The sequence below is a fragment of the Penicillium macrosclerotiorum genome (assembly GCF_028827735.1).
Source record: "Penicillium macrosclerotiorum strain IBT 26536 chromosome Unknown utg000007l_segment0_segment0, whole genome shotgun sequence".
Classification (NCBI taxonomy): Eukaryota; Fungi; Ascomycota; class Eurotiomycetes; order Eurotiales; family Aspergillaceae; genus Penicillium; species Penicillium macrosclerotiorum.
In genome coordinates this window covers 2,309,457-2,334,051 of record NW_026643086.1, presented here as the reverse complement: position 1 = coordinate 2,334,051, position 24,595 = coordinate 2,309,457, and the positions used below count along the sequence as shown (strand labels likewise).

At 50.3% G+C, this 24,595-nt stretch overlaps 12 protein-coding genes across 12 annotated transcripts; 6 read left to right on the top strand and 6 right to left on the bottom strand.

Annotated features, from left to right (window-relative positions):
• Positions 1-118: 118 nt before the first annotated feature.
• On the bottom strand, positions 119-1,233 carry N7462_007664 (carbon-nitrogen hydrolase family protein; the record flags this gene model as incomplete). The annotated part of the gene is made up of 5 exons (XM_057079382.1): positions 119-475; positions 584-662; positions 720-1,003; positions 1,064-1,156; positions 1,222-1,233. The coding sequence occupies 5 exons, from the start codon at positions 1,231-1,233 to the stop codon at positions 119-121; spliced, it is 825 nt and encodes a 274-aa protein (XP_056932052.1).
• A 245-nt stretch (positions 1,234-1,478) lies between these two features.
• Positions 1,479-4,631, top strand: N7462_007663 (exosome catalytic subunit DIS3; the record flags this gene model as incomplete). Its single annotated transcript, XM_057079381.1, has 1 exon — positions 1,479-4,631. One exon carries the CDS (start codon positions 1,479-1,481, stop codon positions 4,629-4,631), a length of 3,153 nt encoding a protein of 1,050 aa, XP_056932051.1.
• A 204-nt stretch (positions 4,632-4,835) lies between these two features.
• Positions 4,836-6,433, bottom strand: N7462_007662 (uncharacterized protein; the record flags this gene model as incomplete). The annotated part of the gene is made up of 3 exons (XM_057079380.1): positions 4,836-5,529; positions 5,570-6,144; positions 6,209-6,433. The coding sequence occupies 3 exons, from the start codon at positions 6,431-6,433 to the stop codon at positions 4,836-4,838; spliced, it is 1,494 nt and encodes a 497-aa protein (XP_056932050.1).
• A 176-nt stretch (positions 6,434-6,609) lies between these two features.
• On the bottom strand, positions 6,610-6,930 carry N7462_007661 (uncharacterized protein; the record flags this gene model as incomplete). The annotated part of the gene is made up of 1 exon (XM_057079379.1): positions 6,610-6,930. The coding sequence occupies one exon, from the start codon at positions 6,928-6,930 to the stop codon at positions 6,610-6,612; it is 321 nt and encodes a 106-aa protein (XP_056932049.1).
• Positions 6,931-7,408: 478 nt separating this feature from the next.
• On the top strand, positions 7,409-9,977 carry N7462_007660 (LIM domain protein; the record flags this gene model as incomplete). Its single annotated transcript, XM_057079378.1, has 3 exons — positions 7,409-7,490; positions 7,633-9,584; positions 9,651-9,977. The coding sequence occupies 3 exons, from the start codon at positions 7,409-7,411 to the stop codon at positions 9,975-9,977; spliced, it is 2,361 nt and encodes a 786-aa protein (XP_056932048.1).
• Positions 9,978-10,312: 335 nt separating this feature from the next.
• trm8 (tRNA (guanine46-N7)-methyltransferase) lies at positions 10,313-11,495 on the bottom strand (the record flags this gene model as incomplete). The annotated part of the gene is made up of 3 exons (XM_057079377.1): positions 10,313-10,947; positions 11,021-11,208; positions 11,329-11,495. The coding sequence occupies 3 exons, from the start codon at positions 11,493-11,495 to the stop codon at positions 10,313-10,315; spliced, it is 990 nt and encodes a 329-aa protein (XP_056932047.1).
• Positions 11,496-11,748: 253 nt separating this feature from the next.
• Positions 11,749-12,408, top strand: N7462_007658 (ESCRT-II subunit protein VPS25; the record flags this gene model as incomplete). Its single annotated transcript, XM_057079376.1, has 3 exons — positions 11,749-12,041; positions 12,121-12,230; positions 12,296-12,408. The coding sequence occupies 3 exons, from the start codon at positions 11,749-11,751 to the stop codon at positions 12,406-12,408; spliced, it is 516 nt and encodes a 171-aa protein (XP_056932046.1).
• A 195-nt stretch (positions 12,409-12,603) lies between these two features.
• On the bottom strand, positions 12,604-15,366 carry N7462_007657 (BRCT domain-containing protein; the record flags this gene model as incomplete). The annotated part of the gene is made up of 4 exons (XM_057079375.1): positions 12,604-13,263; positions 13,332-14,709; positions 14,765-15,201; positions 15,271-15,366. 4 exons carry the CDS (start codon positions 15,364-15,366, stop codon positions 12,604-12,606), a joined length of 2,571 nt encoding a protein of 856 aa, XP_056932045.1.
• Positions 15,367-16,013: 647 nt separating this feature from the next.
• Positions 16,014-16,604, top strand: N7462_007656 (uncharacterized protein; the record flags this gene model as incomplete). Its single annotated transcript, XM_057079374.1, has 1 exon — positions 16,014-16,604. The coding sequence occupies one exon, from the start codon at positions 16,014-16,016 to the stop codon at positions 16,602-16,604; it is 591 nt and encodes a 196-aa protein (XP_056932044.1).
• Positions 16,605-18,185: 1,581 nt separating this feature from the next.
• Positions 18,186-19,731, top strand: N7462_007655 (putative toxin biosynthesis protein; the record flags this gene model as incomplete). The annotated part of the gene is made up of 4 exons (XM_057079373.1): positions 18,186-18,380; positions 18,469-18,607; positions 18,666-18,774; positions 18,837-19,731. The coding sequence occupies 4 exons, from the start codon at positions 18,186-18,188 to the stop codon at positions 19,729-19,731; spliced, it is 1,338 nt and encodes a 445-aa protein (XP_056932043.1).
• Positions 19,732-20,387: 656 nt separating this feature from the next.
• Positions 20,388-21,724, bottom strand: N7462_007654 (ceramidase; the record flags this gene model as incomplete). The annotated part of the gene is made up of 3 exons (XM_057079372.1): positions 20,388-20,571; positions 20,695-21,530; positions 21,635-21,724. 3 exons carry the CDS (start codon positions 21,722-21,724, stop codon positions 20,388-20,390), a joined length of 1,110 nt encoding a protein of 369 aa, XP_056932042.1.
• A 1,120-nt stretch (positions 21,725-22,844) lies between these two features.
• Positions 22,845-23,917, top strand: N7462_007653 (putative mitochondrial carrier protein; the record flags this gene model as incomplete). The annotated part of the gene is made up of 2 exons (XM_057079371.1): positions 22,845-22,902; positions 22,980-23,917. The coding sequence occupies 2 exons, from the start codon at positions 22,845-22,847 to the stop codon at positions 23,915-23,917; spliced, it is 996 nt and encodes a 331-aa protein (XP_056932041.1).
• Positions 23,918-24,595: the final 678 nt, after the last annotated feature.

Sequence of the window (24,595 nt, the reverse complement as noted above, 5' to 3'; positions counted from 1 at the left end):
CATATCCAATCCTAGTATTTCTATCCAGAAAATCTTAGTACATCAGCCAAGTTTGTGTCTTTTCTAGCCTCTATGGACACTCACATGTGCTTAGAAGCGATTCCATTCTCACATAACCCTAAACTTCTAGGTAGATATCAGTTCGCCTGAGCAGGGGCATCTCTCTCCGGATCTTCGAAACGAGATCGAGATCGATGTCTGCAGTTGCAATCTCGGGTTCCTGATATTCGTCACCTAATTTCGCAACCACTTCGCCCCACGGGTTGATAATCATAGAATGCCCATAACTCCGCCTCTTCTCATTATGGGGACCTGCCTGAGCAGCTGCTATAACATATGACTGTGTCTCAATAGCCCTTGCTCGAAGTAAAGATTCCCAATGAGCTTTACCAGTCGGTACAGTAAATGCCGATGGATAAGTTATGACCTCGGCATTCTGACGCCTCAAGGCCAAGCTAATCTCCGGGAAACGCAGCTACATTGGGGAAGAAATTAGTAAAAACTGATGTGGGTGGGTGTTCGCCTTAACCCTGGCCAAATGCCTAGCAAGTTAAAGGGCAGCTTGATGTAAATTATGGCTTACATCAAAGCAGATGGCTAAACCAACACGTCCCACAGGCGTCTCAAAGGGCGGCAGAATGCGTGGTCCAGGTTCAACGTTGCTGCAAAAATACTCCGTATTAGCCTAGAGAACTTGACTATGAAGAACAATGACATACGCGCTCTCTTTTAGCATAGGGCCTCCCTGTATATCGACATCGAAGAGGTGGACCTTCTGATAATTCTGGGTAATGATTCCCTTGTCGTCAATCCAGACCAATGAATTCTTGAGTCGATATTCAGAAGCAATTTCGTGTATGCCGACATTTATGTGAATTTTTTCAAGCTTGGCTTGTTGCTGCAGGGCTAGAATAAAGTCACCACATTCCCCTGATTTGGCTAGAGAAAATGACTCTTCTGCCGAGGAAGCAATATAGTCCGAGGCCTCGGGCAAGAATAGGACCTGATTTATTAGCAACAAAAAGCATTGCGGGTGTGCTGGAAAGCATCTATACACATTTACCTTAGCACCTGCCGCTGCGGCTTTCCGGATCAATGTCTGACATTGGGCTAGATTGGAAGTTATGTTCGCTGTCGAGCAAAGTTGTCCCACGGCCTGTCTCAGACGTAAACAATCAGCGGTGATGAATAATGATATGCAATTACAATCAATGAGCGTACTGCAAGAACCATTGTTACTGGATATCAGCGATAGTCAATTTTGTATTTTTTTTTCTCAAAAATTGTCTTCTCGCAGACTGGTGATCCTTAAAAGGTCTTGATGCGCCGGGAATTGGGGGGAAGGCCGATAGGTGATTACTCAGCTATCGCAATGCGATAGCCTCATCCGCAAAGATTCATTCTCGACTACCACACTTTGACCACCAGCGGCTCCGGAGTGATCAAGGATTACTGCCTGGCAAAGATTTATTGTCACAATGAAGAGCTTAAGAAGAGAATTCTCTTCAAACCCGCAGGCTGCCAATGTAACTAGCAAAGTCTTTGTGAGGTCTACGAAGAGCGGCAAGGTGCAAAAGATTGTTCGTGAGCTCTATCTGAGACAAGATATTCCTTGCTCCTCGAAGCTCTGCACGATATGCCCTTCAGTTGCCCCCGCTGATGCCAATGGAAACAGTATGAGATCTTTTGCATTTTTGTGGATTGAGAGCTTTGGGCTAATTCAAGAGATAGTTGCACCCTTTGTCCTCTCCGATCGTCCCGCCGGCACGAAGACATTCCCTCGCGGCCATTACCTCGTCCCTGACACAAATGCGCTATTGAATGGAATGGATCTTTTTGAGCACACTGGCGCATTCTACGATGTGATCATCCTCCAGACTGTCCTCGAAGAACTGCGTAACCAATCGCTGCCTCTCTACAACCGACTTCTCTCTCTTATCAAGACCGATGAGAAACGTTTCTATCTTTTTTTCAACGAGTTCCGTATGGAGACACATGTGCGCCGGGGTCCCGAAGAATCGATCAACGACCGCAATGATCGCGCCGTACGCATGGTTGCGAAATGGTACGGCGAGCATCTTCGGGCCTCATCCAAGAAGGGCAAGAAGGAGAAATCGGTCCCTGCCATTGTCGTCATTACCGATGACAAGGACAACATTAAAAAATCCAAAGAAGAGGGCGTGACAGCCTTGTCTTTGTCGGACTACATCGGCAGCCTGGAAGACTCGGCGAAGCTTTTGGACATGATCAGTGAAGCGAGGGAGGCACGGGATGCCAAAGGCTCGGCTCGTGGCGAGCTATTCTACCCCGAGTATTATTCTATGTCCAAACTCATGACCGGTTTGCGTGCTGGCAACTTTCATCAAGGAGTGTTTAACGTTTCGCCCTACAATTACCTAGAGGGCTCCATCAAGGTCCCGGCTTTTGACAAGCCACTGCTCATCTTAGGACGTGACAACAGCAACCGTTCCATTGCAGGTGACGTTGTGGTTATCGAAGTTCTACCACAGGATCAGTGGAAGTCCCCATCCACGAAGATCGTCGATGAGGAAGCCGTCACTCGGAATGACAACCCCGAGAGTGAAGAGAGTGAAGCTATTGTTACAGACAAAGAACGCAAAGCTCTTCAAGAAGAGGTGAAGAAGGCTCACGGCAAAAACTCAGAAGGAAAACCACAGCCAACCGCTAAGGTAGTTGGCATTATTAAGCGCAACTGGCGACAATACGTGGGACATGTGGACTCGAATTCGACTGGTTCGCAAGCTGCTTCGGGGAGGCGGCAAGAAACTGTCTTTGTTTTGCCCATGGAAAAGAGAGTTCCAAAGATCAAGGTCCGAACTCGCCAGGCCGCTGATCTGCTTGGCCAGCGCATACTTGTCACTATCGATTCGTGGGAACGGGACTCGCGCTATCCCACCGGTCATTTCATTCGATCTCTGGGGGAACTTGAAACCAAAGGAGCCGAAACGGAGGCTCTTCTTCTGGAGTATGATGTGCAGTACAAGCCTTTCCCCAAGTCTGTCCTAGATTGCTTGCCATCGGAGGGTCATGATTGGAAGGTTCCTGCTTCCAAGGAGCACAGGGGCTGGAATGGCCGCCGGGATCTACGCGATCTACTCGTTTGCAGTATCGATCCCCCAGGCTGTCAGGATATTGACGATGCACTTCACGCACGTCCTCTGCCGAATGGCAACTTTGAAGTCGGTGTGCACATTGCTGATGTATCGCACTTTGTAAAGCCCAATAACGCCATGGATCTCGAGGCAAGTGTCCGCGGTACAACGGTGTACTTGGTCGATAAACGTATCGATATGCTTCCACACCTCCTGGGAACAGATCTTTGTTCTCTTAAGCCATACGTGGAACGTTACGCCTTTTCTGTTCTTTGGGAAGTAACCCCCGAGGCCGAGATTGTGTCTTCTGACTTCACCAAGTCAGTCATTCGCTCGCGTGAAGCGTTCAGTTATGAACAGGCCCAAATTCGTATCGACGATGCTTCGCAAAACGATGAATTGACGGAAAGTATGCGGAATCTATTGCGTTTCTCCAAGATTCTCCGACAAAAGCGTTATGATGCGGGTGCCTTGAATCTTGCCTCGCCCGAAGTTCGCATCGAAACCGATAGCGATGAAGTTGGCGATCCCTTAACTGATGTCAAGACCAAGGCCATGCTTGACACAAACAGCCTGGTCGAAGAATTCATGCTTCTCGCCAACATAACCGTTGCCACCAAAGTCTACAACTCTTTCTCTCAGACAGCGCTACTCCGACGACACGCTACTCCCCCGCCGCAAAATTTCGAGGACCTGATCAACCAGCTAGCCAAGAAACGCAACATGGAGCTTGATGTTTCTAGTTCGGGTGCCCTCGCTAGCTCACTGGACCGCTGCGTCGACCCTGAGAATCCGTTTTTCAATACCCTTGTCCGTATTTTGGCCACTCGTTGCATGACTTCAGCCGAATACTTTTGCGCCGGTGCTCATGCCGAGTCCGAGTTTCGCCACTATGGCCTGGCTTCGCCTATTTACACCCACTTCACATCTCCCATTCGACGATATGCCGATCTACTCGTCCACCGGCAGCTAGCCTCCGCCATCGGCTACGAAGGCGAGGATGGCCATGCTGTTATCGAAGGTGTCAGCACGCGTGGTAGACTGGAGGATATTTGCCGCAACATTAACTACCGTCACCGTAATGCCCAATTTGCCGGTCGTGCCAGTATCGAATATTACGTCGGTCAAGCCCTCAAGGCTCGCGGTGAGAAGTTGTCTGTGGGCGGCACTGACACGGGTATTGATGAGGAGGGTTACGTTATGCGTGTCTTCGAAAATGGAGTTGTGGTCTTTGTGCCCCGTTTCGGTATCGAGGGCGTCGTGCGCCTCGAGGATTTTGTCCTCCCAGGTGAATCTGGTGCGACCTCTGTCTCCGAGAGACGTGAGTTGGCTGTTCATCGCACTACCGACTTTGATAGCGAAGAGTATACCCTTCGCGTGGAAGAGAAGGGTCACTCTGAAAAGGAGCGTGGAGTGACTGTTGAATTATTCCAGAAAGTCCGTGTGAATGTCAGCTCAGTCAAGGAGGAAGGCCGCGGGGCTGGCAAAAGGAGAGTCAGGATCTTGATCACTGGCTAATAATGCCCAGGCAAGCTAAAAACAATCATTTGGTCATAGACAAAGGAACGGCGTTTAATGAAGTCATTTTTAACAAGAAAAATTTGTTTAAAGTGATGTGTGTTGGGTGCTATCTATGTAAATTTTCACATGAACTCTTTGATATGTTCCGATCAGACAATCAAGACATGTATCCATGTATATGTACAGATCATCTGAGGATGGCTAGACGCGTTTTAATGTGATCATTCGCCGAGCAAGGCTCCATGGCGCCCAGAGCTGCAGATCAATTGCACCCTCGGCAGAGACCGTAGACGCAGTTGTAGGTGGACAACCTTGTCTTTCTTTCCCAGAAGTAAAGTCATTGTTTGTCAACGGGACTTCACGAGCAGCAGATTCCCGCCCCTGCTGCGCCCGCTCCAATTCGCCAACTTTCCATCCACGAACAAGCCAGAGACACAGAGAGGCACCAATATATGCAAAACCCGTAAAAATTTGAACGTGGAGATAGGAGGTACCACCGCTAGGGGTATTTCGGCGAAGCTCTAATGCGATTGCCTCGGAGACGGTACAAGGCGCAACAAGAGCCAGCCAGGTAATGCTGAGGCCCGAAGGCAGATCTCTTAGGCCAATGATCTCAGCGAGCACTGGAGAGACAGTGGCCCAGTAAGTTCCGGCAACGGTTCCAACCAGCACGGCAAAGAAACAGACCACGCCCATACTATCAGCAAAGACCCAGATCACAAGACAAAATAGTCCACACATAAAAGTGAGGAAGGTCGCTATATTGATGCGGCCGAGTCGGTCACTGAACATCCCTACAAACGGACGACCAAGTCCCTGTCCCAGATTGAGCAATGCGGAGACAATGCTCCCTTGGTGGGAGGTGAGGCCCACAGAGAGTGCAAAATTGGCAACGCTGAACAACAGTGCCACATATCCAAGCATACTGAATATACCCCATCCTAGAAAGAGGAGAAATTCCGGCCGGCGGAGAAGGGGGGAAGTGAAAGGCAGTTAGCCGGCTCCCGACCAGCTTGTTGCGGTCTCGAAGAAGGTTGCCGCACACTAGATTAACGATGCAGGAAATTATACCGAGAATCCGGAATGCCCAACCAAGGCCCCAGCGCGGAATGATGGCTCCCACCGCGAGCGAGTAGATTAAACCACCGAGTCCAGAACCCGCTGCGGTGATGCTCATCGCAAAGCTCCGGCGTTTCAGGAACCACTGTGGCGCGATTCCGACACTGCCAACGAACAGAAAGCCCATTCCCCAACCAAAGCAGACGCCTTGACTGAGGAAAATGTGCCATTTCTGAGAGGCGAACGAGGATCCAATGAGAGAGAGGGTCTCGAAAAACACGCCGAGATTTACCACGAAGCGGGTCCCATATAGCTGGATCAGGTATGTGGCTAGCGGAGCCACGAGCAGAGCACATGAAATACTCAAGCCACCAGTGAAAGCGTATGCGAGGACAGACGTATTGGGGAAGACATTGTGTGACAAATAGTAGCTGAGGAAGACGCCGTAACTCTGGATATCGAGTCATGTTAGCTATATCCGCCAAACGCGGGGTCTATAAACCAGGAGCACTGACACTGTTGATTCCCCAGGTATGCGCGTTGATCCAGAAGACACAGGCGACGCAGACCCAGCCATACCCACCATCTGGAGGGACGTCTCGTTGATATTTTTCATCGCGGTCGACTTGAGCCTCCATTTGGAGTTGCGGGGGTTCGTGCTCGCGTTGTGAGCTGGCTAGAGAGTCGCGATGCTCATCTTGATGCGACTGGATGACATCGACTGGCACATTGTCGGCCATATCCACACTTGATCGAAAGGAGAAGAAACTTTTCCGTTGGTGAGGTTTTGTCTGTGACGATGCTTGAAAACCGGATCTGAACCCCAGATTTCCGTTTTCGTCCCGACATGGAGGCCGAACAAATCAATGAAGCGTTAAAAGAAGCGAAATTCAGAAATCACGAAAGGAATTCGATCTTAGTCTAGCTTTTCTTTACTAGTCCATAATGGGGAGGCGATAGGACCGGACTTGGTGCCGAGATCTATGGTCCCGCTATGCGAGAGCGAGGTGTCATGTCCGGGGAATCTCATGGAGGCATCTCCACAGCCGTTCGGAGATTGTAATCCAATCACGGAGCTCTGTGGCATTCTCAGATCGCGACGGGGAGAGTAGGGTCCCTTCACAGCCCACGAAGAGCATTGGGGACAGTTGGGGCAGTTTGGGGTATCAGTGGCTCCCTGCTCCCGGACCGGGGTGGAGTGGGGTCTTGAGGTGCCGAAGACCCGGTGCGGAGACATTTTGCACTCCACAGGAAGCTTGCAGGTCTGACTCATGATCAGGGAAGGCGGTCTGCAGCTCATCGCTGGCAAACGTGATTGGTAACAGTTGGGTATCAAGACTTGAAAGATGTTGACCCAAGACGAGTGAGTACTTGACTCTCGGATATATATTTGCTGCATTCGCTGCAGGACATAGTCGTCTGCACCTGATTGCACGTGTTCCCACGTGAGGGTGCCAATACACCACGTGACATTGAACACACGTGACAAGGACGTGCCAAGAGCCCTAAGCCCTATCCGAACTAGGAAAATTATCTGATAGCGTTGCCCTGGAGCTGTTTGTTTTGGGCTCCGCAATTGGGGGAAGATCGCGATTACGGCCCGCCTTGGATGACCCCAGCTCTTTTAGTTCCATAACTCAGGTGATCCTGACGTCGCCTTGACTTCCTCCCTTGCTACATTGCTGCTACATTGCTGTCAGATTAGAGTAGCAACCATGATGCACAAACATACCAAGCCCATCGGCCAGCGCAAGGTCTCACCTCCGGGTCCCAGCTATATGTCCAATGATCAAGTCGGTATGTCGGACTCATTTCCCCATCGGCCCATGATTCGGACCCGGCCTGGCATAACCTCAAGTGCCTTTGGCGCATCGGAGAGAACTAGCCTCAATACGTGGACACAGATGGAGGAATGCTAACGCGATCATGGCATCCACAGCCAGCTACTTGAAAGACCTTCGGACAAATCGTCCGTCTCGTCCAACAGGCTCCCGACCGTACCCTGGCAGGCCAGCGGAGTCGACTAGCAATCTACAGGACGAGATCCCTCCCCGTGCAGCTTCCGCATTCTCAATGTACCGACCGTCCGAAAGTTCTCCAGATGGTGGGCCTCGCTGCGACAGCGCGATGTCTCACCGTCGCACAAACTCCTACGCGCCCCATAGTGGCCCAACAGGACGACCCCTAGCACAGGAACCTCGATCGGTCTCTGTGCGGAAGAATGAGTTTCCTTCTCAAATGTTCTCACGTCCTGTGGCCGCATCTCCTGTTCCCTCCTACAAAGAAAGTAAACAGCGACACCAAGAGAAAGAAGAGGTGCGCGAGATACGTGATGCGCTTCAAGGCATGAACCTTGATGAAGATATTCGGCTTCATCAAGCTGCTCAAGATGAAGCTACCGAATTGGTCTGGATGCACCAGAATCCCGGCATGCCCTACAAGAATCCATATGCCCCCTATCGAAACCCCGACGTGGCTGGGGAAGACCCATCCATCCGAAGTCAATCCGTCAAGAGCTTTGGGTCCGGATCCTATTCGATCAAACATCGCCATTCAGTCACCTCCAGTGGCTCTTCGAGCGGCCCATCAAGCCCCGAGTTTGTGGATGCCAATCTGAATTCGACCGCTCGGAGACGGTCATCACTTGCTAGTAACCTGAAGAAGAACCTAAAGGTCAATTTTGCTCTACCCCCTGAAGAAAGCACTCCAGGTGACGCCCCGATTACGATCCCCAAGCCCCGTAAAGTCAGCGGAGACTCTTCCAAGGGCGTTTTTAGGAATCCTGATGACCATATCTACGAGGAACCGGAAGTCGCCGAACCACGCCCCGACTTCTCCAGATCGGACTCCTCAGCATTGAGGAACAAGCCTCGCAATGCTCTTCCACGTCTTGGTAAACCGCTGCCCTGGCTTCGAGATCGAAACACCAATGGATCTGTTCGAGATAAAATCTCCCAGTTCGACATTCACAAAAACCCTCCTACCCAGTCTCGCAACCCAGCATATACAAAAAACGAGCCCCTGCCCCCTTCGCCTCCATCCGCCAATGAAGAGCCAGTCCCCACAAAGGATGGCATAGAAATCCGCAGTGACGATATCCGAGCAGCCACGAGCAAAAAACTCAAAGACCGAAGCGAAAACCTGCCTATGCCGTCAGCTGTCAGTGATCGCATGGGACGACCGATCGTGAGCTTTGACCCCAAATGGCAACCAAGTGATGCACCAAAACTGGGCCGGCAGCCGTCAAATAGTCAGGATCTAGCGCCTGTAGCACCTCCTCCCACTCCTCCGGTCCCTAGTATTGAGGTTGTTCCCAGTATTGAAGTTGTTCCGAGTATTGAGATATCGCCGTCAGACCCCCCGCCAATCCCTGTCATCAGTGTTCCAAACATCAAGGCGCCTACTATCTCGGAAATGAATGATCCTTCTCAGAGATCAACCCAATCCACAAGGCCAATGCCGCCCAGCACCCACAATCGACAGGCTCTGCCTAGAAGACAAGGGTCAGAGCCTCAAGATAGATGGCGCACATCCTATTCGCGAGCTGGTGTTCCGACAGCACGCTGTGAATCTTGCTCTTTGTCTATTTCGGGGAAGATTGTGACTGCTGGGGGATGCCGATTTCACCCGGAATGTTTTGTCTGCTTCCACTGCCAGACAGCTCTGGAGTGTGTAGCCTTTTATGAAGAACCACAGGCCAGCCGTGCTGAAAGGCTTTCCAACGACTCTGATGAGGAGGCCCGTGTCCCTCGGTTCTACTGTCACTTGGATTTCCATGAGATGTTCAGCCCCCGCTGCAAGAGTTGCAAAACTCCAATCGAGGGCGAGGTTGTAGTCGCATGCGGCGCAGAATGGCATGTTGGACATTTCTTCTGCGCCGAATGTGGTGATGTAAGTGTGGCCCTGCTTTCGATTATACTGCTCTATCACGCCACTAACACACTATTCCCCGGACAGCCTTTCAATTCCCAAACCCCATTCGTCGAGAAGGATGGTTTCGCATGGTGTCTTCGATGCCATTCTCGCCGGACTGCTCCCCGCTGCCTCGGATGCAAGCAGCATGTCTTGGATGACGTTGTTATAACTGCCATTGGCGGGCAATGGCACGAGCGCTGTTTTGTCTGCCACGAGTGTGGTGACGACTTCGGGTCAGAAGGCCGCTTCTTCGTCCGAGAGGGCGAACCTAAGCGCACAGCCAAAGGTCGCATAATTGGCGGCCCCGTCCAGCTGGCTGTTTGTGAGCGATGCGAGGGTATTCGTCTCAAGGCACCGGGGATGTGCTGAGACCTCTCTACATCTGCATACAAAACCAGATCCTCTTCAAACTCTTTAATGATGTACTGCATGATGACTTACTGATTCTGATTTTCGGTTTACGATTGTGCATTGTTCGGTTCTACATTTTGGTTAGATTTTATCTTCTCTTGCAGGGTTTCTTGTTCAATTAGCAAGCGCATGTTTTCAGATTGTTAGCGTTGCTTATGAACTTTGTTGGCAATGCACACATGCATCATAAAGAATATAAAGATTATTCGGGGACAAACGCCTATACACCCAGAGATCTTTTTTTAAAAGAACACGTAGAGGCAAAAAAGATCGCAAGAATCCGCTCCTGGTCCTTAAGCAGGCCATTCTGGATCCGCCCTGCGTCGGAACACGGCCACGTACTTGTTCCCGTTGTTCCGCGTAACTTTCTTCGACTCTTCAGTCTCAAACTTCATCACCTGGACACAAGGATCGGATTCCAGCTCCTCGTCGGAGACCCGCTCCCAAAGATCTTTGATACTACCCAAAGAAGTATTCTCCTCCTCTTGGTACTGGAAATGCCGCAGAACCCAATGGTGGTATTCTTCAACATCGGTGATGGTATACAACAGACCTCCGGGCCGTAAGACGTAAGCATATTCGGTATTCAGAGACTCCGAGATAATTCGGGCTTTGTGCTTGCGTGCCTTGAAGTGCGGGTCAGGGAAACAGACGAAGATCTTGGAGAGCTGATGGTGGCCGAAAAAGTTGGGGAGGAATTTCATCGTGTTGGCGCGGATGCCGGAGATGTTTTCATAATTTCCCGGAACAATAGTTGTCGTCGAGCCAACCTCCTCGTCCTCTTCAGCTGGTGCGGGCGCCGAGGCGTCTGAGGTGGCCTGGCTTGTGTTGGTTGACGCCGCGATCGCTTTAAGGTTTTGCTGTTGCAGGCGCAGAGCCTGGATGCGCGAGCGGACATAGTCGAGCACTGAGATACGGATTTCCATACCTGAAACGGGGCAGTCAGCATTATTGGCTATTTAAATTAGAAATTCAAGTTGAGTTCAAGGCATTGAACCTACCAACCATCAAGGTGTCCGGCAGCAAAGGCGCCAATCCAACAAGTAACCCTCCGAATCCACACCCAATGTCCACTATCTCAACATCCTTAGTCAATTGCCGCGAGCCACCGAGGTTTATCTTCGAAGGATCGGCATTCACAAATGCAGGATAATGCGACGCCCAGTCCATATGTGCAGGGCTCAAGGGACTATATTCCAGCTCGATTAGCATTCATTGTTTCTTGCATCCGGCAAAACAAGCTGCGCGCAGGTCCAATTCCTCCACAATATATACTTAAGGGTACCAGATAGAGATATCAAGCACTTACTAGTCCAGCTTGTGGTCAGAGAAGGGATTTGCGTGCGCGCGCTGCCGGAAGAATCTCTTCTGCGGCATCTTGACGGTCACAGGTTCGCCTTCATTCGTTTGATTCTGCTCCTGGATCTGACGGCGGTATTCTTCGCGCTTTTGGTGCTTAGTCAAAGATGTGGCCATTGTGCTATTCGAGTACGAGACAGCAAACGGCGCTGTTGGACGAGAAAAATTGCCTTGAGGTCAAGATGTTGGGGTTCGTTGGAGGTGGAATAAAATTGCGCGGAACCCCCACTCCGATCCGCCCGGAGCTCTGCTTATCGGCGATAGCCAAGAACTAACCTCTTAACGTCCGCCCGACTCCTTTCTGCTTTGCTCGACATCGTTTGGAGACGTCGCATATTCATCCCATCTTCTGAAAGCGTACACATACATTATGACAACCGCTGTATCAACCGCTCTGGGCCCTTTCCCGTTCCCTCCGACCTATAATTTTCCACCTTTCTTCACCCCGCAACCAAACAGCACCACACGACACTCGCAGCTTGAGAAATGGTCCTCGCTGATTCAAGCCTGGTGTCGCCATCACCGAACCTACCGTCTTTCTCTCATTGAGGCCGTTGATACTCCGCTTTTTCACAACGCTACCCTGCGAAAGCGTCTCGATCTCCGCGAGGCGCGCGTCGTGGTTGATTGGATGGCCAAGAGCGAGGAGGAAGGAGGGGGGTGGTCGGCGCGCAGAGTGGATTGAAGTCCCAGCTAGTGGAAGCCAAGGCCCAAAGAGCATGGCTTGGATCTGGTGGCGAAGGCCGGAGGAATGGGCGGATGTGCTGACAGATTGGGTTGACAGTACAGGACAACGGGGTGTCGTTTTGACAGTCTATGAGCTTTTGCAAGGGGAGGCAACCGTATCCCAAGGTAAGGCTCATTAAATCTCTAGAAATTGGGATGCTTTTTCTGGAAATCATACTGACTGTGTTTAGAATTCCATGGGATGGATACTGAGGCCATGATGAAGAGCCTCAATGTCCTAGTCAAGCGGGGCAAGGCCCAAGTCTTCGGCAACGAGGGCGAAGAGGGTGTCAAGTTCTTTTAAAGGACAAATCTTTATGATGGTTCTATTGGGATGAATCATGGCTATTCGTTACAAAACAAAACGCTCAAATATTCTTCACGTGCGCGTGCGCAGACCAACCCTGACTGCCGACAATCCCTAACATTTACAATAAGCCCGGTGAAGGTGGTTTCAAGTTCGATCTCAAAGGCGACAACTCAACCCGTTTTCGGGTCTCTACTCATCTGCATCCGTGATCATATTCTCGTTCAACTCATATTCCTCCGCGGCTCGCAGCTCCTGAGACATCGCCATGTCAAGCAACCAGTCCACCCGAACAATATGAGGAGTCCGCTTGACATCTCCAGCCACCTGACGGAAGCGAGGCCAAAGCCGAGCATGTTTGGGTTCAACACTGCTGAGAAGAAACACCTCATTGCGGCTAGATTGAGCATCCTCCACCTCACTATCCTCCTCGTCACTCTCCTCACGCCGAGAATGGTTGGCCAATGCAAGACGACCACGAAAGAGTAAGCATTCTCCACCGTTGGCCTCAACAATAGATTTGAATGCCTCAAATCCTCCACGGATATCTTCAACGCAGTAGACACGGAATCCACGCAGGAGCATATTATTGTTCATCTTTGCTCTTTCCGAGGATTTCGCAAGAGAAAACTTGAATTTCGATTCTGCTGCCTTGTCCACCAACGGGAAGTCTTTGGGATCCAGAAGCTCATCTTGCTTGAGGCAACTTGTGATGAAATCGGTGCTTACAATTGTTGGAGCATATGCAAGTGCGTTGACGAACTTCGGTGTGCGCAAAATAGATGGTGCTGCCAGGTGTGTGCACCGGCGAGCATCTTGGACTACCATGATGCCAAGTTCTCGAAGATGTCGCTATAAACATGTGAGCGGGCAGTTCTCGTTGTCGGTATTATAGCAACTAATAGATAGCTTTGACGAACCTTATCTGCATCTTCTTTCTTTTCATGGCCCTTGCCCACCCACTTCTGGTAGCCAGTAATGATTAGGCGTATCGAAATTGGTGGTCGAGATTTCTTTTGCCGTTTGGTTTCAGCGGCCTGATCGCTATCACTTTCATCTTGAGGCTCAGCTGAACGACGCTTCCTGGGATTCTCCAGCGTGACTCGGTCCTCGTCGGATACTCTTCTGCCTCCATAAATGACTCCACCGACTCGTTTCTTCTCCTTTTCGTAAAGAGCGATGTCGGGAGCGATTTCATGTAAACGAGCAGTCGCCGCGTCCTTTGACTTACGGCTGCTAGTTGAAGATGGGGTGTCATTCTCCTTATTGTCGGGAATCATGCGGGATCGGACAGGAGTTTGTATCTTCTTGTTATTCGAGAGTCGATCAGAGATCTTATTGTTCGCCTGCGGGGTGCCGTGGGTGGCCTCATCAGCATTGTCACTCCCCTTGCGAGGCTTTCGAGCCGGAGGTTGCATTGACGTCGTGTTCTGATCCTTCGTTTGCATAGCGCGTTGTGGGCTTGAAGACTTGGAGTCATCCTGAGAGAAAAAGTTTTGCTCCAGGACGTCACGGTCCAGCATTTTCTGGCCAGCAACATCGCCTAGGTTCGTGCGGGGAGGGAAATGGTTGTAGCGTGGGTCGGAGACCGACTTTTGTCGCCATGCGGCGTAGCTATCTTCTAGCCATAAGTGGTTAACAACATGGAGACCCCATTCTCGGGCAGCACTGCATTTTTCACTGGTTCCATGGGCAGTGATCAGGTGTGTGTTTTCCTGCTTTAAGGTTTTTGTGCATTCAGCACCTGCTGCAGCAATCAGATTCTCAAGATAGATTCTGGCTTCGCCCACATAATTGGATAAGCTGATTTTGAGGCCTTCAAATCCTGGAATGGGTGTGCGAGAAACGGGGTAATGAAGTAGCCTGCTCAATGGCCGGGTCCATGAGTTGAACGTCATCAAATGGTAGAGCCAAGCAAGATTTCCAACTACTTTATCCAGCCGTGACGCTGTTCGATAGACAAAGCCCTCTCTGAAACGACACACCAACCAGTCGGCATCCTCAATCTTGGAAGTCACAGTAGCACCGCCTTGCTCAAGCACGGCTTCGATTGATTCCAGGAGATGCGAACCAATACCCAAATCTGGAGAGAGCATAATGATTTTCCTATTAAAAACGTTCGGCTGGTCTGCCGGTGGAATAGGCATTACGGACGGCTCCGGGGTGGATGCGCCTGCCAAATTCTTGTTTTCATTACGTTGAATCGGGACATCGGGACCAGCACGCAGGATTTCGGGATCAGGAAGCATATATGGACGCTCATCGATGCGCTGGCCGATTTTAAGGCAATCGTCGAACCTAGACTGTGTCAACCGCGAGTGTAGCAGAGATCTGCTTCAGAGTGAAACCATACCAGTGTGGGAGGACGATTTTCACACGTAGCCTTTTAGCCTGCACAAGGCGGGCCTTATCCGACTCCATTGTCAGATCCACAAGATGCGTAACCATGCCCGTTATCCGAGGGCTGTACAAACCGCCCTTAGCCAGCACCCCGCCAATAATGGCATCTTTATCCCCCTCTGGTATGTCGCCACAAGTCACAACCACGTCACTCAGCACAAGACGCGGATCGGGGCTGTGTTGGCGCGGATTGGCCATCTTCCGTTTCTCAAGTGAATTGTGTACCCATGATGGCTTCACTACAGGTACCAAGGCCTTGCAGGCAAGGTCGTAAGTAGGGAAGTCGATACTGCTTGAGACAATATGGGTACATTCAATCGTGTCGCTTTTCTCGGGACCGGTCTGGTGGATAGAAGGTTCACCGCCGTATTCTCCGATCAGGGTTGCAAGCTATGGCATCGCATGTTTAGTCAACTTGTTCAGTTGCTTAGTTGTGCAACTCGTCGGAGTAAAACATACCTGCTCTGCAGAATCAAGGGGGATATCTTTCGAGCACACGATACAGATGCGACACTGATCAAAGAGTTTAATCTCCTCATCCGCCATGGTAGCCATGCAGGGGGGTCTTGCGGCTGTCGTTGTGGTTATGAGGAACTACTTCTTGACGCGCCGCGCGTGAAACTCGACGCCTGGTCACGTGATATTTCAGAGCACAATGAAAAGGCGTCACTGCCGTAGTGCTCCTTTGATTGTTGATGAGTTGAAAAATCGAGATTTAAACATGCCATGAACAGGAATAATCAGGCATAGTTCTCTTATACGTAGAGAAATTGGCCGAAAATTAGGTCAAAAACCTACTCTGAAGATCATGCTATCTATATGAAATAATTTGACTAGATATTGAAAAACTCGCGAAGAAGCTGCTTTTGCCGATTAACTCACTAAGGCTTGAACCTACTTACTAGCAAACAAAGCATAAGCGGGCTGGGAAAATATGCATTCCATTGGAAAATAGGACTCAAAAAAATTGTATCTCACAAAGGAAACTCTTGAGGAATTTCTTCATTGTACAATATAAAGAATGCAGAAACGATGTCTTTGTAATCCACAGGCCCGAAACAATCAGAAATAGATATAAGGTTTCCTATATTTCAGCTTTACCTGCAAAGCTAGCTAGCTCAACGGAATTTCGCAAATATCCATTCAACTTATACGCTGACAAGACCAAGAGCATAATAGGGTTTGCCCCTCTGATTGCCATCATGGCCTCCAGTAGGACTATTCTCAGGATGACTGTCCAGGATTTTGAAGAAATTCGAAAAGATTTCGTGCATAAATATATTATGTGGATTCAAGATGAACCGTCTTTAACACCCGAGCAGATGGCAGAAGTTTTGGAGTACATGGCCGATGACTTTCTGCACTTTCGACTGCTGGTAACTAGCGAGACCAGCCTCTGCTTCCCAAAGAAGTGCCATGCCATCCGAGGCATCATTCTTGAGCTGTGCCAGGAGCTCCAGGTACATCGCAGAGTCACCATAGCGATCAGGCATATTATGATCATCCTCAAGAGAGCTATCGGATCTCTCTCGCTTAATGGGTATAGTTTGAAGGACAGATATGCCATGGATATGGCTAGAGAGTCGGCAGAGGCTGGTCCCGCATGGGAGCTCCATGGCCTGCCTAGAACAAAAAGTACCGACGAATTGCAGGTTCGTCTTTGGACAATTTCTCTCAACCTCGGAGTTGCCCTTTCGAACTGCGGGTGTCTCCAGTGCCTGATTGTGTACCCCGATCCAGAGCTGTATTTTTTAACACCTGCATGGCGGCGGGTAGAAGCAGGCAGTGGATAGTTCATGGTTGTCTTTTTTTTCAACTTCGTACTCAGGGGTATTTGGCTACACATGAGTGACGGTTTTTTTCAACTACAAGCCGTCTGTTTCTGCAGTCTATTGTCACTATTCAACTCCAAAAATATAACGTTTACTTCCATTCCAGGTTCCAGTACAGTTGAAATCTTGTGCAATAATAATTATCCAGTACATGTAGAAGAAAGCAATGCAGTGAATACACCTGTCATAAGAATTCCACCCATAGTAAACTTCGTCAAATGTGATTTTGACATGCAATTCAATAGCTATGGGATCATTAGGTCTTGAAAAAGGATGATCTTCGAATATCTTTTCTAAAGACTTTGCATAATGGCTCCTATTCACCCTTGAAATCACAGAAACCAAGCCGATTCCCCAGGACAACGCTTCTCAGCCACTCTATGCACCGGACGTAAATTTGGCGGTTCAAGTCACTTGGCTTGATATCGTATTGTTCCTCCCACTGAGTCCCAAAAAACGAGGTAAAATCTAATGAAATTCTTATTCCGGACACCGGGAAAAGCAAGGCACGGAAAAGAGAAACCACATCATCACCAGTCCATGTAATATATCGATGCTCTTCTCCCACATCTTGGTAGTACGAATCACTTAAAACCAAGTATATTATTCGAGAAGCTCTAGGACAAGCTGGGAGTATGGCACGTTGGTGGCGGCCGTAAAGCTGTCCAACCAACGATTATTCAATTCCATTTCTATTTTTTCTGTTTCCAGAATCTCCAGCCAGATAGTAGCATAAAACCGCATCCATGATTTGATCTCGATCGGGTAGCCCATCTTGATTTGAGAGCCATCGTGATATGTTGACTTTTTCAACGATGTTTATAGAGTCACGATAGATCCATTTCTCGTACACAAGAGATTAGCACTGGTAACCTGGAGTTTTGCCTCTGGCTGAAGAACGGATGCTGTTCGGCCCATGCTATCATGATTGCTGAGATTAGAATGTTTGATAAAGCACCGGTCTCATGCTGCAAGAAAAGACACGGAAATAAGAACCTAGCTGGATTTGGATGTTATGAGGAGTAGCCTCGATCCTCAAGCTGGAGCTTTCCACCCAATTTCTACTGGTGAAGAAGCATGTCCTTCTGGTTTTCGATTCCAGTCTCATCGCATATGAGGCTAGGAGATCACCTTGAACTACCCTGGGGGCTTGCCATCGGTCGCTGATAGCATGGGTTTTCGTTCCTCTCACGGCGTGTTGTTATAGCTCATTCAGACAAGCGGAAGCAGACCCTGCTCAGTGCGTCATGGTTGGAAGACAAAGAATCACGTTATTGACTCAGAGATTGTAGATGATACTGTCAGCGTGTGAATCATTCACTGCAAGTAATAATCCATTCGGAAACTTAGCAAACGACTAATTCCGAGCCAGTCTGATTGGGTGGGGCTATGGGGGCCGGCAGTTGTGATCGCGGAGATGCCACTCGGCGCGACCGAAAGGACCGAGGCTCATCGTCCCACGGCCAAAACCCCGGATTGCTCCTCTGCTTATATTCCCTCGTCTTCTTTTGCTCCACGGTCGACGATCAACGGTCCACCACCATGTCACCCTCTCCGTTTCGCATCGTCGAGCATGTGGTGCCTTGCCAGCACCTGCGCGAGTATCCGGCCGCGACGGCCAATGACCAGGAACAGCCGTTGCACCTCGCCGTGAAGCAGTATATTCCTCTCGACAACCCTCACCCGCGGCCGGGCGATGTGACGATCCTAGCAGCGCACGCAAATGGCTTCCCCAAGGTATGTCGCATTTTGAGACTTCTTGATTGCATACGGCACCAATTTTCAAACGAATAACAATAATTGAATGCTAATTTATCCACAATAGGAACTGTATGAGCCTCTGTGGGAAGAAATCCATGCGCGATCTCAGGCGAACGGTTTCCGTATTCGCAGTATATGGATGGCTGATGTTGCTCAGGAGGGAGAGAGCAGCGTGATCAATGAAGATTCCCTCGGCAATGACCGTACGCGATTTCCCGCTCCAATGCTCATCAGTCTCTCTCATTGCTGACAGTGCCACAGCAAGCTGGTTTGACCACCCACGAGACCTCCTCCATCTGGTGAACGTCAAGCGGGCTGAAATGCCCCGACCTATTATCGGTGTTGGCCACAGTATGGGCGGCGCACATCTGTGAGTGACCGAGACCGTTGCAGCCCTTATTAGGCTACCAGACTGATGATCGGACCCTGTAGTACCCAACTGAGCTTGATGCACCCCCGATTGTTACACACTTTGGTGCTACTCGACCCTGTGATCCAACGGCAGACGACCCAACTAGATAGCCTAACCCTGTTGAACGAACAAAAGGCTGTCATCGCGAAGACAACCCAACTCTCCACCCACCGCCGCGATCTATGGCCTTCCCGCCAAGCTGCTGCTGATGGCTTCAAGCGCAGCCCCTTCTACCAAACATGGGACCCGCGCGTGCTAGACCGCTGGGTCCAGTATGGGCTGCGCGACCTCCCAACCGCAATTCACCCCCTCGACGAAAAGACTGTCACTGATAAGAAGAATCCCCCGGTCACTCTCCGCACCCCGCTCCATCAAGAAGTCTTTACTTTCTCACGGCCAAACTACAACCACGTCCCGGGGAGCCATCAGCCCGTTAACCGTGTAACGCACCCCGATCTCGACGCAAGTCACCCACACTCGTATCCTTTCTACCGGCCCGAGCCGGCACGGATATTTTCCCAACTCCCATTTCTGCGCCCGAGCGTGCTATATATCTTCGGTGGCAAGTCTGATATGTGTACGCCTGACATGATGGCAGATAAACTGCAAAACACCGGCATCGGGCTCGGGGGCAGCGGCGGTGTCACTGCCGGCCGTGTGCGTGATGTCTATCTCAAGGACTTTGGTCATCTGCTCGCCCAGGAAGCAGTCAATGAGTGTGCTGATGCAGCGGTCTGCTGGCTGGGGCCAGAGCTACGTCGTTGGCGCGACGAGGAAGAGAGCTTCCGCACGGCATGGAGCAAGAAATCCAAGATTGAGAAAATGACTGTGGATGCGCAATGGCTAAATAATGTTCCCGCACCGGCACGCCGGCCCAAGAACGGCGAGAAGAAGAGTGGCGAGTCCAAACTGTGAGCGGCACATCGGACTCTTGTACATAGATTAGCATCCTCGCTCTGTTACACTTGGCTCTCTTAGATGGCCACTTGGACCTCCGGTTATTCTCGGCGTTAAGCAACAGGCAAATGGCATCTGAAACACTATCTTCCTGTCATATACAGTTTTCTACGAAGCCATATCTATTTTTATACAGCATTTCATTCATTCTATTCCCTATCTGATCCTAGCGGTGTGGTAACATAGAACAGAGCAACTGACCAGAAAGAAGGAAGAGAGGAGAATAATAATCAATAAGAAACCAGCAGCAGCCAATGAAACAGCCCCGACTCCTATCTATAGCAACAACCTTGCGCCAGATGTCTCCCATGCACAATGCAAATTGAGGCATGCACAGGGGGAGATATATCTATGGTCAGCCGGTTTTCTGTTGTCGGGAACAAAGCTTGTTTGACGATGTCGAAGGGTACACAGCCCAACGCACCCCGAGTCGGCGTAGAGCCAAAGTCAAAGTCAAAGTCAAAAAGATAAAATAAAAACATGACTCAAGTCCAAAAAAGGTGAGGGATAGCATCTAATGAATTTTCGAAGGTCACATTCAATGGGGGCTGTTGTCAGCTGAGGGGAACTGTAACCGCCCAATGCGGGCGAAAAATGACCCGATCTGTTGACGTTCAGGTGGACTTCTTGTCTCGGGCAACCTCATTATTAGAGGTGGGTGTGGTACGAATCACCTCTGGAATCTGCCAGAAATGCGCCCACCGCAAATGGTAGTCATCCTGTCGGCCGTTCAGGCAATGTCGCAACCAGATGCCCCAAATAATATACAAGTATGCACCGATGCCAGTCATGATATGCCTGAGGAATGGGTGTTAGAAAGCGGATCAAAAGCGAGTTTCAAAGCAAAAAAAAGGCAGATAACCAAAGGAAATAGAAGGGAGCCAAAATGTAAATTTGAGAAATAAAAAGCTCGAGACGTACCACCAACCATGGCCCTCGAGGAAAATCCCCCACGGCAATCCCACCTTCCGGCGCAACTGGCGAATCTGCGAACAGAACTGGTTGTCTAGGTTCCAGATGAAGAACCCACCGAGAAACATGCTAAGACCGTATCCAACCATGAACCACATGGTCTTGAGGGTTTTCATGTCGCGCACGTTCTCGTAGTGCTGGCGCTCCTTCGACGGAACCGGTAGGCCCTTCTTCTGGCGTTCCAAGCGGTCTTCTTCGCGGGAGTGGCGCCATTTGGGACGCAGAGTCGTTTCCATAGTATGCATACTGCGCAGCACGACAACTGTGGTCAAGACTGCGTAGGCATTCTGGTGGAAAACCGGGTCTTGCAAGTAGTGGTAGTATAGCGTAATGAAGACTGCCAACGAGGCGAGTGAAATGGCAAGGACCAAGCGTATGCCTGTCGGGCGGGAATAGGAGAAGGACGCGTAGCACATCAGGCAGGTGGTGTAAATCATGGAGAGCTCATCGATTAACTGCATTGGGTCTGGGAACGCGAATCCAACGGTCAGCTTGGAGTCTTGCATTATGTTTGTAGACGGATCTTCAGAGTCGAGCGCATGGAAGGTGTAGTGGTTTGTATGCGAAGTTGAGTCATAACAAGCTATAGGCCACTTACATTTGAGGGTTGAATGGAAGAGAAAACTGCCTGTGCCCACAACGAGGTAGCCCAAGAGGGCAACGAGGAAGATCTGATCATGTTGGTTGCGCCGGCAGCTGATGATCCCTTTGATGCCCAGCCACATAAACAGGAGATTCGTCAAAGCATTCACGATCTCTGCAGAGTATACAGTGGCATAATAATCCTATATTAACAGGTCAGCCAAGTTGGGTCAGTGAGAGCTTGGTGCCTACCCCGCCAGAGTAAAGGATCACGACGGGATGGATGGCCAACAGAGTGACAGCATACCTCCTCGCACCAGTTGAGTGTCGACGTGACGGGACTCCAGAATCCAGCCTTGGAAGGCGGATACGGAAAATGAGGTAGAGGCCACCGCATGTTTGGAGCAGTGAAGGAGAGAGAAAGCACAATGGAAGGTGACGTCGATTACAGGCGCACCTTAATTGGGGCCCGGTGATTGGCCCCCAGTTGGGTCCGCGAGATGCCGGGCTGCATTCGGATGTTTGGCTGCGGTATTTTACCGTCGTAAGCGGCCTGGCAAGGGGTCGATCTGGTACGTGGGTATTTCAAGGAAAGTATCCGACCGAGCGGCCAGCTGGTCATAGCATGGCTGGGTTCATTTTCGTGGATTGTGAACGAGTCCGACGAGACTGGGGAAATGACGTATTTGGAAGGGTATTGTTTGGTTATCAATATACTACGGTCCAGCCTTCGTTCTTACCCATTTTTAAAAGTCAACAAGTGCTCCACATTGAGATTTAACGACTTGATCTAAATCATAGTTCTAATATAGTAGCACAATATCTGTCAAGTCCTCAGAAACTCCAATGGGGATGACTTTCTTCGCAGCGGGTTCAAGTGGAGCTTTCCGCTTTGATGGACGCTTTGATGGACGCTTTGTTCACTTAGAAGGCGCGAACTGCGCTTTCAGCTCCACCATACAACTTAATTCGACACTCAGGGCGCTATTGGTTTTGTATAGTAACTTTCGATATTTTCCGGGAATTTCTGAGTGATCAGCCACCGCGTCTTTGGGCATCTTGAACAAATCACGTGATGTTCCCGATGCGATGCGGCTGAAGGCTCCCCTTATCACTACAATCGCCTTATCGATACCGAGGCCCCAGTTCTCAAGGCGAATCGCTCCGATGACTTCACCAAAACCCTGTCACCGTTCCGGTCCCGACCTCAAGGGCCCTCCCACGCTTTCTCCAGACTTGCTAGGCTGAGCAGGCAACTGGAATTATCTCTCCTGGAATGCCGATCAGTTCATTCCAACATCAATTCTGACTCGTACCGGCCCGCGCGATTTTTATCCCAGTTTTTGATCTTGCATGCAGGGCGAAAAAGAAGGGGAAAAGAAGCAACAGCTCCTCTAAACGCTTACCAGCCCAAATCCAATGAGATTCAAGCCAGAATTGATTCTATACTACACAAATCACGTACCTTCCAGAAGCCTCGAGCCTCGGGCTAATCCGGTAGAACCGGCACCGGCTCCATGTCGAACAACGGCGCCTACGTGGTGCCCCAGGTAAAGAAGACCGGTACCTCCACATGTACGTCGCTGCACCTATCCTCAATAGCATGAAGCTGTCTCGAAATTTCCCGAGCTAATAACTTCTTGATTTGGTAGCATCAAAAACAGTCTTCCACTTTGCTGCGGGCCTTTGCTCTGGGTTGACCTCGTCCATCCTCCTCCAACCCGCTGACCTACTAAAAACTCGCGTCCAGCAGTCTGGCCAGGCTGGCGCTCTCCTACCAACCCTCAAAGCAATCCTATCCTCTCCAAATCCAATCCGCGGCCTATGGCGCGGCACCCTCCCTTCAGCCCTGCGGACCGGCTTCGGGTCTGCCCTCTACTTCACCAGTCTCAATGCTCTCCGCCAGACAATCGCCCAAGCTAATGCTCCTCTCGTCCTCGCCAACACTACCACTTCCAAGTCTTCCTCCGCTCTCCCAAAACTCTCCAACACAGCCAACCTTGCTACAGGAGCTGTCGCTCGCGTCGCCGCAGGCTTTGTGATGATGCCCGTCACCGTGCTCAAAGTCCGCTATGAGTCCGATTACTACGCCTACCGCAGCCTTTGGGGTGCCGGCCGCGATATTGTGCGCACTGAAGGCTTCCGCGGACTGTTTGCTGGGTTTGGCGCCACTGCGGCCCGTGATGCCCCCTACGCCGGCCTCTACGTGCTGCTCTATGAGCAGCTGAAGCGTCGTTTTGCCCTAGTAACCGCCCAGCGCACCAATGCCGACGGCACCCCCCAGGCTGGCATATCATCCTCATCCATCAATTTCGTCTCCGGCGCGTCCGCGGCTGGCCTCGCGACAGCGATCACGAATCCCTTCGATGCCGTCAAGACTCGCCTTCAGCTCATGCCTCAAAAGTACGGCAACATGATGCGTGCAGTGCGGTTGATGGTCCACGAGGACGGCATGCGCAGCCTCTTCGGCGGTCTGGGCCTACGCATGGCTCGGAAAGCGCTCAGCTCCGCGCTGGCGTGGACGGTGTACGAAGAACTTATTCTGCGTGCGGAAAAGCGGTGGGCGGCAAATCACCAGATAAATTTATAGACTGTCTGCTTTCATTATTTTTTGATCCACCTCGGGACTCAGAGAGCCCTGCTCTTCCCTTTTAATGTATTATTAGCTCAAGTATCTCCAAATCTCCGAATCTCCACTTGCGGGTCCTGTCTCCCTGCAGCTGCATCTCATGCCCTTGCATTCCGCCCCTGGGCTTGATAGGAATCTTCTTTTCTTAGTGGTGCTTAAAGTTGATAGATGCATGCTGCAATTATGCGGGGCGTTTTATCTCAATTCAGACTTCATCTGCGAGTTTGCGTTCTGCGCCATTCTTCGAGGCTGTCTTGTTTGAACATCTACAGCTTTCACTACGATCAATCTAGAACAGAACAAGATAATCAAAACAACATACCGACATACATTTGGGTGGACAAAATAACAGCGTGAGTCTGGTTACATAGAAGAGATCGGCATTTGAACCATTGGCATCGCGAAAGTATCCAAAAAAACGAAGGGAGAGGGTAAGAAGTCGTCAACTCATTGTCTCGTTACTGTAGCACCTGAAAGGAACAACCAGCTCCAAGAATCTCAAGTCATATGGCATAAGAAGCAGTTTCAACAGAAACAGTTCAACCGGGGGTCATGATAAAGAGGTAACAAAAAAAAACAAGCAAGATCGTCAAAATGAAACTAACAAAAAGATGGGCTGAAATGCCCCCCCACCCCCAA